This window comes from Acomys minous (genome assembly GCF_964271855.1).
Source record: "Acomys minous genome assembly, chromosome: 11".
Classification (NCBI taxonomy): domain Eukaryota; kingdom Metazoa; phylum Chordata; class Mammalia; order Rodentia; family Muridae; genus Acomys; species Acomys minous.
The window spans coordinates 46,920,224-46,938,259 of record NC_140492.1 but is presented as its reverse complement, the minus strand read 5'-3'; the positions used below and the strand labels follow the sequence as shown (position 1 = coordinate 46,938,259).

Genomic DNA, 18,036 nt, shown 5'->3' with positions numbered 1-18,036 from the left:
TAACAATCAAAGCATATACCATTTGAAAGATATTTCTTTGAAGGATATTTCTCATGAGTCATTGGTCTAAAGGGGCTAAGTAATTCATCTCTAAAAATCATTGACTTAGCTCAGTGTAGGAGTCAGAAATGGACATGCAAGATAAGACCAGTATAAAACGGTTAGAAACACAGAAGGTAAAGCTAAATCTTACAGAGTGGGGGCCCAAACTACAGCCATTAGGCAACGTGAGTCTTCCTGTCAGTTACTGACGCTCACAATAGTCTACCAACTAGACTATAGTCCCATTCTCGGTGAATGATGCCTAATGTCTGAAGTCACGTTTTTCGGTGGGGGGGAAACTGGGTCACTTTTGGGACTTGCTGTACCTTTATATGTATGGCCATATTGCTTTTGAAATAATACCAATGTCAAAGCGCCTTGCACAGATGCACTGAGTGAGTGGCAGTCAGTTTTGTTCAAAGCCCTCACCTGCTATATTGATGGTAAAGCAGCACAAAAGAATTCAAAAGCTTCAAAAAAATTATCTTGGAAATAACATCACCCCAGTAAGTAAAGGAAAAATAAAAGCAAAAGAGTAGGAGGTTCAAGGCCATCTATCCAGGGTCTAGGTCAGAAGTCACACATATATTCTGACCTGATGTTTCATTTCTGGCGAGCCCTGCTGTGTCTTGCAGAGTGTGCTGTGCTCCTTCAAGCACCTACCTTGTTTCTAGGTCCACTTGAACAAGAGTTCTATTCTGTCCCCATTGAGCACAGCATCCAGCACAGGAGGCAGCTTCATAGAAAAGGCACAAAAATGTGTGCAGAGAGCCCTTCCCCGTACTAGAGTGCATCATTTAAAGAATGACTAAAAACAAAACAAAAAACAACAACAAAAACTAAAAAAAAAAACCAACTAAAAACAAAAAGAATGATTAAGTAATATATGGACATGGACATGTGTGTGTGTGTGTGTGTGTGTGTGTGTGTGTGTGTGTGTGTGTGTGTGTGTGTTCACGTGGGGTACATGTGTATGTGTGTGGAGGCCAGAGGTTAGCTTTGGGTCGTGTTCTTCAGGAGCTCTCTACTTTACTTAGTGAGAAAGAAGCTCTCATTAGCATGGAGCTTCCCAATTACACTCAGCTGGCTGGCCAGGGAATCCCGGGATATGTCTCTGCCTCTCCTGTAGTGGGATTGCAAGCCTGTGTCCATGCCCAGCTCTGTCTGTCTGTCTGTCTGTCTGTCTGTCTGTCTATCTATCTATGCATCCATTATCTATCTATATCTATATCTATATCTATCTATCTACCTACCTATCTATCATCTATCTACCTATCCATCTATCTAATTTAACTAATTCTAGGGACTGAACTCAGATCCTAATGGTACTGTGGCAAGAACTTTATGGACAAAGTTATTCTCCCAGGCCAGAACAAACACTTGAGACTGAGCCTCATCACAGTACCCAGGCTGGTCTAGAACTCACTATCTTCCTACTTTGACTTTTAAAAGCTGGGATTCTCAGGGGTGAGACACAACACTCAGCCTCCTCAACTATTTTTGGCAAAATCAAACCTAAGATGATGCACATCGAAGATGAAGAGTGCTTCCTAAGAGATGAAGAACCAGAGTAACACAGTCCATGTGACCAATCTTCTCCAACTGCCAGTCCCACTAGGAGCAGATGTGGGAGAAGGGCCTGCCTGAGGGACACTGGAATCTTACCAGACTAACAACTGGGCACAGTATGTGTTGGCGCCAACTTTTAGCCTGATGCTAAGCGAGCGCACGCGCGCGCGCACACACACACACACACACACACACACACACACACCTACAAACAAAAGAAACAAACTCATCATAGCCTACCTTACTTGTCACATTTTATGCAATTTATATTTATTTAGATTTTTATTTTTTTAACATTTTGTTTGTTTACTTGCCTTTTGTTCTCAGCTTTATCGAGTATGTGTCCGACTGTTCAAATTTATGATGTGAGTCATGATACTGTAATATGTACATACATTGTAACATGACTACCAAATGCAAGCTCATGAACATAATCTACCATGTCACATAGTTTTCATTTGTGTGTGTATCTGGTGAGACACATCTGTCCCTTAGATCCCTATATGACACTGTTCCTGCAGAATCACCATACCTGGTAAGACATTGAGCACAGCCACCATTACTGTCCGTAGCTGTTTCATCCAGGACTGATCCTATTGTAATGGCAGTTGTAGATGAAGACTGCTCGAAGTCAGGTATCACTAAATACTAAGTCATAATGTCAAAAATTGAACATAGAGTGTAAAGTAAAGAGAGAGAAATTAGGGGCTTTACTTCTGTGCCAATAACTACCTTGAAAAGTGCATTTTATGGACTGGAGGGATGGCTCAGTGGTTAATAGCATCTTTTGTCTTCCCAGAGGACCTAGATTCAGTTCCCAGCACCCATGTGACACCTGTCTGTGACTGTAATTAACTATGTGTACACCTGTAGGCAACTCCAGGGCATCTGATATCCTCATCTGGCCTCCACAGCTGCTAGGTGCACGCACACACACACACACACACACACACACACACACACACACACACACACAATGCAGACATGCATGTGGGCAAAATGCTCATATTCATTAAATAAAATAAACAAATCTAAAAAGAAAAAATGAAAAAGCATATTAGTACTTGAGTAAGCTTTTACTCCTTATTGTGGTGTAAAGGACCATGAATGGCATCTAGGCAAACCAGAAACACAGTGTTGGAACGGGTGCTGTGAAGAAGTGCCTTCCTCAGGACTGTCTTGAAACTGGTACAGACAACAACCAACAACCGAAAAAAAAAATGTTTTGCTGTGCTGAAGTCTTTTTTAAACCATGCATTAAAATATCCCAAAATTATAAGTCTATTAAATAAGTAATTCCATCCTGAAATTCTACTGACACAAACTCAGCTTTGTGGTTTATGACATCACAGAAAGCCATTTGTCTACTGATAGAATTACTCAGTGTGGGCACATTCGCCTTCATTTTTTGTTGAAACATCATTTTTGTGAGTTACCAGAAAGTGACTGGAGCTGGCACTGGTTTTGCTCTCTCAGCACCATTATTTACACTGTCAATAAACACAAGGGTCAGAAAAACAGGTCTTGGGTGCACTGAAGTGGAAGATGTTCAGAGGCAGTTGGAGGGATAAGAGAGTAACGGATTGAATATGATCAAAATACATTATATGTTATGTGTGAAAATCTTCCGAGAATACATCTTAAAACATTTAGCCCATAAATTATTTTTTAAAAATGTCTTGAATATTTGAAAACAAGTAATTGAGGATAAAGTCTACAAAAATCTCATTCTGCTTAAATTCTAGAACTACCTTATGGGAGAATATTCTGAATGCAACTACAATGGCTCGTGTTCTTACTCTTGTATTTTTACTGAGTTCTCAAATCTGACTTGGTATTCATACTGTGAGAAAATGTTAAGCATTAACTTTATCACTGTCCTGGGAGTCAGGGGGGTGAGGGGGGTTCCCATCCCTGGAGAGCTGGGGAAAGAAGGGCAAATGTGGCTGGGTTGGCATGCTGGATCTGGGTTCACTTTACCTAGTAGATGGCAGAGCATTCATGGCCACAGCTTCAGAAAAGGAAACCTACCACCACTTAATTTATAACTTAGATGTGGTTGTTCCTGAGTCCAAAGCACCACTTGTGCTTGTATCAAAAGAGGAAGACAAGTATGAGTGGCTCAAGCCCTGCACAAATAACTAAAACTTTCTCTCTACCGCAGCACAAAGGGTCAAAAGTGTGTGACTATGGTCTTAGAGGTCATTGTCTTATTAAAAAGTAAGTGCAAACAGAATTTGCAGTCTACCGATAGAGGTAACTTGAGTTTTGAAGCATTGTGTAAAATGGACCATCTCACACACTCCCAGCAACATACATGCAATGCAAGGGAGTGACTTCTCAGGGTCCCCATGATTCCCAGCCCACTTTTGCATTAAGATTTTATATTAGAACCTTGCACTTACAATATACATTATGTCTCAACTGGATGAGTCTATGTTTGAAACAAGAAGGTGGTTTTCACCAAGCCTTACCTAGAGATATTGTCTGGTGAACAGGCAGAGATGCTGGTCTCCATGCTGTCCGAGCTGTCCAGGCTTAACGTGTCATAGGCCTGGTCCTTGTAGCTGTGATCTGGGTAATGGAAACTGTTCAAGTAGACATTCGATTCCGACGCTGTGCGGCTGTAAAACTCGGGTTTCTGCCTTTGTCCTTCACTCATCTGTTGGTGATTATAGCCTAAGGAGAGAGCCATAAATATGTAAATAGGCCTCACCGATCAAGCTCAGAATCTCATCTACAGACTCTACAGACTCAAGCCAGCAACAAGAAACATCTGCATGTGAAATTTGGACACTGTTCTAACATTTTCTGAAGTCAGGAAGATCAAAGAAACAATGTCGTGCCCAGTGTGAGCAAGAATTTGAAAGAAGTGGTCACGTGAGGGATTTTATTTGTCAGTGGGATCACTTGCCACTTCTTAAATCTCACCCCTACAACTCAGCATAGCTATGAGCAATACATCAGAACACTAAAAGACTCGAGCGCGCCCACGTACACATGCATGCGTGCATGCACACATGCACGCACACTCCCTAGAAACCAGAAACACGATTAGAGGCTCAGAATCCTCTAGAGATAGCTGTGTTTAAGTGAAGGCAATGTGATGTCTAGCGCAGTGTCAGCATTATAGGGCAGTCATTGCTTCAACAGCATTCAGATTCCAAGAGCATTCACAAAACAGCAAGTGGACTTTGCAGGGGTAGGAGTTGAGAAATATGTATTTCATAGTGTCTGTAGTGTGTGCATCGGGTTCAAGAGCCCTTCAAATAGCCAGACTCCCTCTCCTTCCCTGGTGCTAACTTTCCCTTCCCCATTTTAATAGTCAGGCCGGAGCTATTTGAAAATGTGTGTGTGTCAACAGGATCAAAAGCACCATAAATGAAGGGTGCTTTCTTTCGCCTTGGATTCTGACAGCTGGTGAATGAGGTCATTGCCTTACCCTGTGTTATTGCTATAGCTACCTTTGGGCACTCAAAACCATACTGTCTTCTCTTCACTTCTCTGTCATGTGTATGCACAAAGCAGGGATGCAAGTGAAAAAACTCCTAAGTTCACTAAAATGCTTTCCCATAGTTTATAACCTCTTTTCCTGATAAGAGAGAAATCTACTTTCCATTAACTAAGGGATTAATGGCAGACCTATTAAGAGTTTACAAGTAGACCAGTTAAACATGGCATCCTTTCTTGGAAGCCACCTTTCAATGGGGAGTTTAATGAAGGTAGAGGAATGGTCTAAAGGAGACAAAAAGACAAAAATAAAACTAACAAAATGACAACAAAAACCCGAACAAAACAGCTGCTGACTTAACATTTGTGTAGAGAGAGGAACCTCATTCATGATGCCTTAGCAAACAGCTTCTACCCAAAGGCTCTATAAAATTAGAAGCGGCAGGGATATTTTCACATGCTCTGTATTTTGTGTGGCTTTAGAGAGCTAGGTGAAAATGTCTTCTTCAGACTAAATGCATCTTTAGGAAAATGAGCTTCCCTCACACACACAACCTGCTAGTATAAATTACAGAGACATATGTAGCAACGCCACATATCGTAGGAGTAGGTAAAGATGTGAAGAACAGTGGCACGCGTGAGACCAGACAGAACATCCTTTCCGGCTCTGCTCAGTGCACACAGCATAGCAGAAAGCCAGGCATTCTAAGTGTGCTGCTTGCATCACTTTTTAAAAGAAAGGACCCCCCCCCAAAAAAAGTCACCACTCAGATATTTACCTTTTACACTTGAACTTTTGGAATTATTAACTGTTCCTTTTACATCATTTCCAGATATTCATTAGGAAAGGAAGGGAAAAATGACAAGAGAAATTATTTGAAAAAGTGGCACACAATTATTTTCTTATGACTTCTAGACAATGGTGAGGCATGGAAAGCCTTCACATTGATGTCAGATACACACAAGACATGTCCTCATTCCAACGTGAAATACAGATTCTTGAAAAGCATCTATGTAATTTAGAGTATATGAGGATTACATCCCTGGCTGGGCTGTGACTTGTACCCCACCTTGCTCTTCCCCTCCCCCAAGGAACTTTCTTCAGTGAGGAAAAGTCAGTCTCCAGGAGGAGAAACAGCCTCTGCCAATGATATCAAAGGTAAAGGCTCATTCTTTCAAACTACTGCATGGCTTGCCTCTCCAATCTTCCAGGGTTCTGGGTTCTGTTTTGTTTTCTTCAGAAATATCACAGACTAAGAAGATGAATTTATACCTTTAGGTACGAGAGGCAGGGAACTAAAAGGCTCAATGCTTGCAGACATGCGTACAAGGAACAGTATGCTACAATAAGACCTCATGGACCTCAGCTCCGCAGACCAACTCTAGCTGCTGCTGAGCTTCACTCTGCAGAGGAGGCTCTTGTAGTCATCCCAAAAGCAGGATAAGGACCCTAAAATTCTATAGCAGCGTAAAGACCAAATCCTGTGGACAACGAGCCCATTTCCAATGCAGGGTTTTCATTTCCAGTGTGAACAAGATGTACAACCTATTGAGCTGCTCAACATTGCCACCTGGTAAAAGTTGTCTGTTACAACTGTCAACCCGAGATGGCTTTTGTCTGACAAACAAATTTTAAAAAAAGTCTCCTGCCATTATAAATAAGGGCGTGTCCATAGTATGGTGGTATGCACGTGTAATCTCAGCACTCAAGAGGCTGAGGCAGGAGGATTGTTGTGAGTCCCAGGTCAGCCTGGGATAAATAGTAAGACCTTTAAAAAAAAATAAGGGGCTGGTGAGATGGCTCAGTGGCTGAGCACTGTCTGCTCTTCCAGAGTTCAATTCTCAGCAACCATATGGTGGCTCATGACCATCTATAAAAAAGGGGTAGGATGTCCTCTTCTGGCATGCAGGTGTACATGCAGACAGAGCACTCATAAATAAATGAATAAATAAGTTTTTAAAAAATAAAATAAAGGAAATAAATGAGTCAATAAAGAAGGGCACAGACCTCTCCCTTGCACTCTTAGAACTGCACCTGAGTAGGCTGGTTTGCGGATTTGAACTCAGATCTGACCTTCCAAATGCCTGGGTACTTTCTATGGAAGAAAGACCACAGCAGAACAGAGCTGAAGAGAGCCAAGAGAGGCAGAGGAGCAGCCTCAGGCTGGCCCGAGCTTCCACTCGGGGAGGCTTGGTAAGGGACACACATGGCCCTGCTCACTGAAGACTCACTGCTTACACACCATGATGCTATCACAAGGCAGACACTGGGTGGATTCACTTTTCGTCTACAGACCCCAACTATCCGAGTGCTCCAATGAAGCAGGAATGCATCTGCTTTGGAGAGTGGAACAAAGGAACTAACATGGGAGACTCGAGATGTTCCCAACCCAAGTCCACTCATGTTCTTGTTATTTTTTAATTATATAGCAAGAACAATCAATGTTCAGAGGAATAAAAAGGGCTAAAAAACACAATATAGTTACTATATTATACTATACTATACTACACTACACTATACTACACTATGCTATACTACACTACACTACACTACACTATACTATATTATACTATACTATACTAATCTCTTGAAAGTACCGTGTTAAGGAGTAGTGCTAAGGTCTAGAAAGCAAGACCCCTTGTTCAGGCTTGTTTCGCAGCCCAGAAAGTACCAGGAAACAAACAACTCAGCCCACTTCCTCACTCAGGAAAGCCATTAGGTTGGAGTATAAAGCCCAGTTATTTTCTTAATTTTAGTGCCAGTTTCAATAAATTCTGGCTTATTAGGGCCCAGAATTCTCTTGTGAAATTAACCATACACTATATGTAGTTTTCCTACCATATTTCAAATATATATGATAAATCTTTAATGGGTCCCTGAGCCTTAAGATGGAAACTAGGATGATTTAACACTATAATCAGAGCCGAACACGAAACAGAGCGTGCCTCTGACAGTGCACCTGCCACAGCTCACCTGCTGAGGAATTCATTCTTCCTAAAGACAGTCCACAGCCGGAAGAACGTGCAAGTCAGAGGGAAGGGAGAGAAAGGCAGAGAAAAGGGGAAGATACAAGGTCAGAAAGGCTGACATGGGATGGGAAAATATACACCCCAACATGCACTCTTCAACATATTAGTAGTAGCTCCCGATGAACATGAATGAGCATATGGTATATTGCATCTAAGATTAGAGAGAAAAACTGAAGGTTTTTGTTTTGTTTTGTTTGGCTCATGATACATGCATAGTTAGGAAAAAAAAAGATTTGTTACAAAAGAAAAAAAAAACTTTAACACATAGCCATGAAGGAGAAAATAGTAATGATAACAATAATAATAAAAACCAAGATTATGTCTATAAAATCATTTTTCCCCAAGAAAAACAGTAGCAAATAGTGTTCAAGAATTTAGGGTAGCATTTTCTAGTCAAAGGGATGGAAAGACGGCTCAGTGGATAAGAACACACTGGCTGCTTTTCCAGAGGACCTGGGTTCAATTTCTAAACCCCACATGGCTGTTCACAACCTTTTGAAACTCCAGGTCCAGAAGGTATGACTGCCTTGTGTGGCCTCCCGAAGCATCAGGCATCCATGCGGTGCACGAGAATGCATGCAGGGGAAACGCCCATACACATAAACACAATTAGACCAGCCAACATTTTAGATGCCATTCAATTATTTGATGCACAGCCCATGACACTTTATAACAAGTTCTCTCTCGTGCTGTGTGTTGCTACCTAAGCACAGCAATAGCTGTCTTCTCTGGGCCTGGTGTTTACACGCTTTGTAACTCTCCATAATCTTTCTTTACCAAATGAGCTTAAGTGAGAGAAACACATTGGGGTTTCCTCAGTCCTTTTAGTCTGTCCCTGGCCTTGATTATGTCCACCTGGCCTCATAAAGAGAAACACCCCCATCCGCACTGAGCCTGCATCCATTCGATGCTCACGCTTCTCTTTATGAGGTTCCTGAGCCCCAGCAAATCAATGGGCTCCCAGTATCTGTGTTTCTGGCATGATCTGAACTTGTTATAAAAGCCCAAACAAGAAGACTCATGCAGCTGCCTTGGTAGGAACTGCAGCTGCCACAAGCATTGTGTTCCTTCGAAAAGGTAAAGCAACTTTTTTTTTTCTCTATTGGATAAAAGGAGCAATCAGACTTAAAAAAAAAAAAAATCCACCATTGTAGAGTTTAAAGTCAGATGACTTGACAATGACCTTTCGATATTTGCTGGAAACAAAACCACCACACAAGGAGGTTGTCATACCTTTCTTGGGCTTTCCTGCATTTAACAAAACAAAAACAAAAACACAAAAAACCAAAAGGATAAAAGAAAAAGATTTCATTTCTTCTAAAGCTTACAAAGAACAAGTGACAGGCTGTACTAAAAAATTTAAAAAAAACAAAACAAAACAAAAACCCAATGCCCATTGCAACTTGAGGAGCCCAGGCCCTCAGCTCTAGCCTTTGAACTTGGCTCCTTTCAGTATTCTTTGACTCACATCGTCAGTGCTATGAAAACAGAGCTGACTGGAGAAGGCTCATACTTACGCCGTCATCCTTGATGTTTCCATTATGAACAGCAGCAAAAGAACGGTACACTTCAGTTAATTGTGTACATAAAAAGTAAACGATGGAGTCTACTACATTTGACATAATGAAAATGTACCAGATATAAATTTGCCCAGACTGCAATTTTAATCACATTTGCTATTTTAATGACATCAATAAGTGCTGCTGAAACAACTCTAAACGAATACATGATTCACCCGTCCTGGTCTCTGTGAGACACCCATATGGGCTTTGTGTAAACTCCTGCCAATTTTCCCATCTGCTGTGGCTTGAAGAAGTATCATCCCTGGCCATCCCTGCTCTCGGTAGGGGAGCAGGCTGAGTTCACAGAATGCAGCTCTTGGATCAGCACATGTAACAGTTTTGTTTCTTCAGAGCCACATGAAGCTTTAAGCAGAGCCTGAAGCTACAGTCTTCTCAAGTGCACAAAAGCCATGCCAACGGAGGACAAGACTGTAGTCTTTGTAGAGTCTGTGTCATAATATGACCTCAGATGACCGGCTGAGGTCCACTTTAGAAAACTAATTCGAGGTGTTCCAATATTTAAAGGGGATGCAGATTAGAAAAGTGGGCCAGAGATTCCCTAGTTTCCTTAGATTCCTTATCATCTTCTCTCCCAAGGCCTCTGCTGCTGCATGGCACTGCATGGCACTGCCAGCAACTCTCAGCTTCACAGACTTATGCATTTAGTACAAAGGCCTGGCTCTCTCTAGGTTAAGAAAATACTTTTGGTACCGGGAATAGTCATTTGGGATCCCTCTTCCCTCTCCTTAGGGAACCACCTTTCCCTAAATCACTGGAATACAGAAAGCTCATGAATATGCAGATTGGAAAGCTCATGAATATGCATGACTAGTCCAAGCTCAGATGCCTTCCACTAGAGTGGAATATACATTTTAATGGAAGCCTATTAATATTACAGGAAAAAAAATGGTTCAACAGAAAATAGAGTTAACCTTCAAGTTAACAGAAATAAAGTGAAACCCCAAATAGATTCCTATGCTTATTGTAAATATTAAAAAACACTTTTATCTTCTTAAGAATTTAGAATAAGTAAAACAGAAAAACCTAAACAAATATATTTTTATATCAAATATATTTTATTTAAGTACTACAAATATACACCTCAAAGGAACACCAGAGCCTGCCTTAAGTCTTTTTGCTATCCAGCTTGGACTAGTCCTAAAACTCCTGAACCCTCTTGCCTCCTCTCCCCCCTCCTAAATCCTATTTTTCTTCTTCCTGGAGACAAGTTCTCACTATGCAGCTCAGGTTGACCTCACATTTGTGATTCTCCTGCCTTTGCCTTTTGAGTACTAGAAATACAGTTGTTTACTACGCAGAAAAAGGAAATTAACGCTTGTTCCGTTAATTCTTTAAATCGCTTCTAATACTGATTTGAAAACCTCAACTTCATCCCAGTAATATATATGTCACACACATGTTTCCAACAAAAACATAGATGTATATGCATATGTAGAATGTGTGTACGTATATGTATATATATAAATACATGCATATGTATGTACATACATATATACATATATGTATACACACAGTGATTATGCGCTAGTATAGTAAGTAGAGGGGCCCACCAATCAAAATTCAATTTAAATTTTCATAAAGGGCAAAATATCAACTTATGAATACATCTGATGGTCAAATGTCTGCCTGCTTTTCCCTGTTCATCTTGGACAGCCCCCCCACCGTTGTGTTTACCATTTTATTAAAATCATCTGCTGGGTGTCTCCATCCTTCCTCACTAGACTGCAAGCATTTCCAAGTTAGGGAGCATGTCATTCATTTGCATTCTTAGTATCTAGTACAAATCTGCTAGAAAACTAAAGACGACGTAAGTTGTTGATGTAAACAGCTGTACTGACACAGTAACTTTATTTCTGTAAGAATCTTGCTTCTGGAATGACACTGTAGTAACTTCTTTTATTCCCCTTTAAAGACTATTTTATAACCCTATTATATACGTAATATGTTCTTTCAAAGAAAATATACCAAGAGTTGAGGTCCACCTAAAACCTAAATACACAGTGGAAGAGCTCAACTTACCTACAGTCAAAATGCTCATAGACATTTTCTTTTCTTTCTTTTGGTTCTTTCTTTTTTTGCTCATAGACATTTTCTTCTGGACTCCTAAACTGTGTCAACTCATTGGTTCTAGCTCAGGGGTCATTTAATATGTGTGGCAGCCACAAACAAGACTAGTGATCTCTGCTAAGTGCCCTGGAATTTTCCAGTATCTCTTGTCTATCAACCAAAATGGGAAGGCCAGTAATTCTCTCAGGGCCTTCCCAGTATGAAGGTCTGACTGAACTTATAAAGTGTATCAGGTGTGTTCTCAGTGCACCGGTGGTGACATGTGCAAAGAAGGAAGTGTTACCTTGATATAAAAACGATGGCACATGTACCCTTCCCCAAAAGTAACATACTAGCAAACTTTAGGACATGGGTTGATCTTCCCTCTAACCTACCCTACTTTGTTCTCATCACCTCTCCCTGGGGAGTTCTTATGCTTAAAAGAAGAGCATGGCATGTGCTTTAAAGGATACATACCTCTGAGCATCCTCCGGGACTCTGAGTCCTTGGTCATGGTTGCCAGCGAGTGAGGGAGCACACTGCCACAGCTGTTGCTCTGCCCCAGAGGCAGGTGAGCCTGAGAGAAGCAGGGGGAAATGCTTCAGGCGAGGGAAACTGCACATCACAGATCTGTTCTCAAAGTCCCTGTCTAAGTACAGTTACTCACTAGTTAATCAGTGTCTCCCTCAAGGAGCTCTACTGCAGTGTTCTAGTGTCAGGCCACTTCCGCCGACAGTAACAATTCCAAAGGAGAACATGGCTGGGGGAAGACACTGTCCGCAGTCCTGTGAGAGTGACGGAAAGCTCCCCATGCATAAGGTGCAGAGGACAGGTGCACGGACAGGAAGGCATGCACACCATGCAAAAACACAGGGCCAAGCTATGCATGCCCAAATGTTCCTGTTTCTCTCTATCCCCAGCTATCCTGAACCCCACTAAGATCCACTCTTTCCGGCATGCTTTACTCATTGGCTTATTTGCTTGATGAGCTAAGATCTTACTATGTAGGCCAGGCAGGCTTCAAACTCTACTGACCCTCCTGCCTCAGCCTCCCCAGTGCTAGGATTATAGCTGTGCACCACCATGCCCAGCTCTTATTCTTTTTAAATAGCAAAATCTTTCATGTAAGTAACATTTAAAAGACCAACTTGTGAAATAGATTGCAGTATGGATACAAGAAGGGGCCAAAGCCTACCCCACTAAAAAACGTCTCTTCCTCTCTCTCTCTCTCTCTCTCTCTCTCTCTCTCTCTCTCTCTCTCTCTCTCTCCCTCCCCCTTTCTCTATTCCTACAGTAACCCCCCCCTGAGGAGCACGCCAGCAGAGGGTATAAGTGTCATGTCACCGGGGTTCATATTCTGACTCCTCCAGTTTGCAGCTGAGGCATGTTGGGTTGTCACTTAGCATCCTCTTCCTTAGTGTGTCTATATGTAGGACTAGGGTGAGCACATCTATTACAGAGTGTTGTTAGGTTCACATAAAGGGCTAAGCCTGGTGCCACGCATGTAGACACCACCCGCTAACTATTTAAATGCTGTTCTCCATGGAGCTCAGATTCTGTGTTCTGTATTATTTTTAAACATGGATACAACTAGAGAGCATCTGTCATATGAATGAAGACTTCTCACCACCTGTACTGTGGTGGCAGAAAATATATTCGTTACCCTCGAAAATGTAGTTCCAAATATGCTCTGAATGGGGCAGCAGAGTAATTGAGTTATTATTTGCTGCCCAACGAGTGAATGCAGTGGACTAGCATTTGGTATTTGTACATTTTAAAGGCTCCACCTTTGTTGGTGACTATAGCAAAGTGTTCCGGAAAGAGAAGGTCACGGCTCTTCTGCATCCTACCTTCGGGGCGGTGCTCCTCCCCATGGTGGCACTGCTGAAGTGTGGGGAGAGGGAAGGTGTGGTTCTCTTTCGAGGCAAAGTGTCACTCAGATAGAGGCCTTCTTTGTGCTGTTTTTTCCTTTCTTCCAGACTTCTAAAGTGCTTCAAATGCAAATGCAAAGCAGAACAGCAAAACTTGACTGACTGACAAGAAGCAATGCACTCACAAAGGAGCTTTGAGAGTTGAATTCTGACATTTCTTTTACACTAACATTGTAACTTAGTGTTAACGAACAGCGTAACGTTAGCATTTGAAGTGACTAGATAACGGAAATTATCTGCTCTATAATTTTCTTTCAGAAAATCACATTTTGCTTCTATAGTGCTGCTTACACATTGCCACAGTGGTTACCACTGTTGTGATGGTTGTACAGCCAGTGGCCAAAGCAAGCCAGTGGTTCCCAACTCCCCGTGCCTGTAGACAGACTCTAGAGACAGTTCTGTCTGGTGGCACAGACCCCGGTGAGGGGGACAAGAAGTAGGAAATGAAAGAGGATGAAGAGAACAGGCAGTAGCAGGAAAGCTGTGGTGAAATAGTAACCCCACATATCATATAATAAATACTCATGTAATAATCATATAATGCTCCAAACCCAAGTAAGCTTGCATAGACCGCATCTGTCTAAAAGCTCATGGCCAAGGTCCCATAGTCATCTCTCATAGTTAAATGCTGCAATAGGCTACACCTTTTTTTTTCTCTCTCAGTCATATTCCTAAAGCAAGAATTTTGCCATCTTAAAATATCCAAATTTGGGACTCAGAGGAAGATGGATCTAAAAAAAAAAAAATCAAGTTTGCTTGACCTCTTTAAACTCTTCAAAATGTCTTAGATAGTAAAAATAACTTCATAATAAAGTGTCACATGGCAGTGATGACATGTGTTTGCATCTTAACCTATAATGATATATTTCCAGCAGCTAGTGTTTATTAGGAGCTTCCTTTTTCCTGCATTTGATACTCCATGCCCATGATCTTATTCAGCTTTTATACTAATCCTGTGAGGTTGGTATTCTCCCTCTATTTTTACAAAGGAAGAATCCTGGGGTGCAGAGACATTCCGTGAGCTTTCCTGGGGTCCTGCAGCTCAAAGGGGGCAGAGTTGAAATTCACAGCCAGGAAGTCCACATCACCATGACAATCCTCAAAGTTTGGGTGATTAGTCACTGATTTCAGCTCGAAAATGGCATCAGAACACGTTCTGTTTGCACTGTGGCCAAATGGCCCAGCTTTGACTTTCAGAATGTAACAAACACCCTTGAATTTAGTCTGTTAATACTGGGCATAAAGCATCAGGTCTGAAAACTGATTATTTTGCCACCAAAGGTATTCCCTTTCCTAAATGAAGCTGCTAATGAGATGAAGGCACATTAAAATTGATGGTACATAGTCCTGTCATTCTCCAAGCTCGTCTCTTGTATACATCAGTTACTTGATTCAACTATTTCATCTGTTCCCTTGTACATCAGCCCTGGTGGCAGGGGCAGGACAAACAGGCTTTTACAAAGGCATCAAGTACAAGAGAATTCCTCTTCTACAGGATCACTAGAAGGATGAAGGGAGAGTTGCCAAGTCCTTGGCAACTTGGACACTGCCCCAGAATGACATCTAATATTAGGGCTTCAATAATGTATAATAAAAGTGTCTTGTCATCACAACTTTTTATGGTATGAATTTTATGGAAATACTTGTCAGTATATTAAGAAAGATGTGAGACATGCTACACTATTTTGTTGAATGGGAGCTGAGAAGCATAAAGATATGAAATATATCAAAGCTTTATTGATCCCAGCACCCTTAGGCTGCACTGAATATCCTTAAGAAAAAAAAAAGCAAGCAAGCAAGATGCTCTGCAAGTTTCCCTTCTGAAAATCAGCTTTGGAGGAGATGAAGAGACACCATGTTCTGTCCATCTTTCTGGTTACCTGTTGCTCCTGCTGCTGTTGCCTCCTGTGTTTCTTAGCTGGCAGAGGAGGAGGTGTGTCATTTAAAGGGAAAGGATCAACAGATGGAGCCATGACTTCAGGCCAAGGGGCTGATGAAGGTTGAGTGACAGGATGAGGAGAAAGGGTGGAAGGAAACATAAATCCAGAATAGACAGCTGACCTTTGCTTTATTGGAGAAAGAAAAGGTACACACACACATACACACACACACACACACATGAGATGAGAAATGAGACAGAGACATGAAATCCATAATCTGATTGTTCTGACTTATTAACTGTGAAATCACAAATGTTGGGCACTATCTTCCCATTTAGCTTCTTGTTAAAATCCCACATAGCAAGCAATGTGATCAGTAGAAGGCATTCATACTTCTCATTACTCCCAAGAATGCTCTAGAAGAGCATAACAATCAAAGCATAACTCAATATTGCCAAGCAAAATGGACAACAAATCCCATCTGAGAAGGTGACCCAAACCAATGAGTTTGAATCTCGGAAAATTAGATTTGGTTAGGATGCTAAGACACTGACCTTATTTGTTGGCAGTTATGTCTAGTCCCACATGTTTGCCACATGTTTCAAAGTTTCTAACACTTTTAGTGTAGAACAACCTCCCCCACCACACCCCCCTGCCCCAATCTGGTCTAATTCATAAACTCAGCATCACCCCGGTCCTCCGGAACATCCGCCTTCATTTTTGCTCATTTTCAGTGAACTGTGGGTTAATCTCTGACATGAGGAAGAGCAGTGAATGAATGAATGAAAGGCATGCCCACACACCTCTGAACTCTGGGGCTGGCTCACCGGCACAGCCGAGGCAGGCTCAGTGACAGCAGCGGCAGCATCAGCAGGGGACTGAGTGGAAGGGGATAGATTCGTGGAATTGCCACATGACTCATTAATCTCATTTACACTGATATAGCCCTAAAAGGAGGAATTCAGAAGTTAAACACAAAGAAAGCACAAGCCAAGGCATGCGAGAGTATTAATGATCCCAGTACTATGAGTTAGCTGAGCGCAACACAGCCAGATACCTGGGCTGACTCAATGTCTCATTAAGTGAATGATCAGCAATGAAAATGGATTTGCAGTGCTCAATCTTGAAAACTGTCATTACAAGTATTAAACATAATTTCTGGTGAAATCAAGATGACCATACGATAAATATCCAGGGATCGCAGCATCACTCTGTCAACGGAATGGCATTATCTCTATACAGTTATTGAACAGTCAGATACCAAAGAGACACTCATTCTGATTCAAGAGCCTTTTCCACAAATACGCACGGTTCCTGTCTTCTGTGGTTTGAAATTTACAGTGTCAGCATAGGTGGGCTGATGGGTTTTGCATTAAGAAAAAATTTATAAAAATAACAACTTAGCTTTAGTGGGATTTAGTTTGGGACATTTCGGTCAAGTAAGAATGAGGACGCTGCCTTGACATCCATGTGCATGGACGTACACAGGCCTGGGGGCGTGGAGGAGGAGCCGCAGTCACCAACGTGGTGCTATCACTCAAGGAAGTTTTCCCAACTCAAACTCTGTTGCTAGGATGGAGAAGCTCCAGTTACTTTTCAGCTCCAGCTCCAGCTTAAAGAAAATGCCTAGGAATCAAACTCTCAGAATCAAGACTCCTGAAAGTATCATTGTGGAAAAGGTACTTAGAATGGTTTTCACGGGAAGCAATGACACAGATCCACATTTTGCCACACCAGTAAAGTCATATGGAGAAGAAGAAGAAGGCATATAAAATAACAGTCTTTTGAAAGTGAAAGGGGGTGCAGTTTGAGTTTTTTGACTTTTATTTTTAGACCATTAATGAAGGAAGCACCATGAAGATCTTCAAAAAGTGACTCTGTGTAGCAAAAACTGTGTAGGCTGGAAATGGAAGGTTTTCTGGACAACCCATCACTGCATAAAAGCAGAGCAAACTAGAGCTGACTACTGCCAGCACAACGTCCTGAAGTCTTGCACAGCAGAAGGCGACACAGGTCCTAGGGGAAGTGTTTGAAGGTGTGAATTTGGCTGCCTGATTTCATTTTATTTGTGGTAATGGATCAGAAAGGAAATTAAAAGCTTTGAGCCATTCTTTCACTTGATTGATAGAAAGCTTTACAATCTAGCTTTGAAATTTTCCCTTTATGAGTCACAGATCATACAGTTTACTTGCGTCAAGAAGTTTTCTCTTTGTCAGATATGAGTGCCTATTCTTCAGAAGGGAGTGGAAAAAGAAGAGAGAGAGATGGAAGAGGAACATGAAGGCAAAAAGATTAGAAACTAGACAAAGTATCCTCCGAGTCAAGTCTTGTTATATGTTGAGGGCAAGCAAAGCTAATGAGCCTTTGACACCCAGGAGTGTCCAAGAAAAGTAAAGACCAACTCATCAATAAGACGGCAACGAGAGACAGACAGAAAGAACGTGTCATTCATTTGGCTGTCACAGCCCTCCCAAGTGTGCACAGGGTCAATCAACCTTCAAGTGT

The 18,036-nt window shown here is 41.7% G+C and overlaps 1 protein-coding gene across 19 annotated transcripts in view; it reads right to left on the bottom strand.

Annotated features, from left to right (window-relative positions):
• PHLDB2 (pleckstrin homology like domain family B member 2) overlaps positions 1 to 18,036 on the bottom strand; it is a 217,986-nt gene that overhangs the window by 9,516 nt on the left and 190,434 nt on the right. For 8 of the 19 annotated variants that reach the window (XM_084801890.1, XM_084801889.1, XM_084801876.1 and 5 more), the window contains 6 exons: positions 16,335 to 16,478; positions 13,571 to 13,711; positions 12,198 to 12,297; positions 8,036 to 8,056; positions 5,841 to 5,876; positions 4,086 to 4,290 (listed from right to left, as the gene is read on the bottom strand). In XM_084801890.1, the coding sequence (XP_084658016.1) occupies positions 4,086 to 4,290; positions 5,841 to 5,876; positions 8,036 to 8,056; positions 12,198 to 12,297; positions 13,571 to 13,711; positions 16,335 to 16,478 (647 nt within the window). The remainder of the gene's footprint in view (positions 1 to 4,085; positions 4,291 to 5,840; positions 5,877 to 8,035; positions 8,057 to 12,197; positions 12,298 to 13,570; positions 13,712 to 16,334; positions 16,479 to 18,036) is intronic. The other 11 variants (XM_084801893.1, XM_084801882.1, XM_084801892.1 and 8 more) reach the window with 10 other exon arrangements.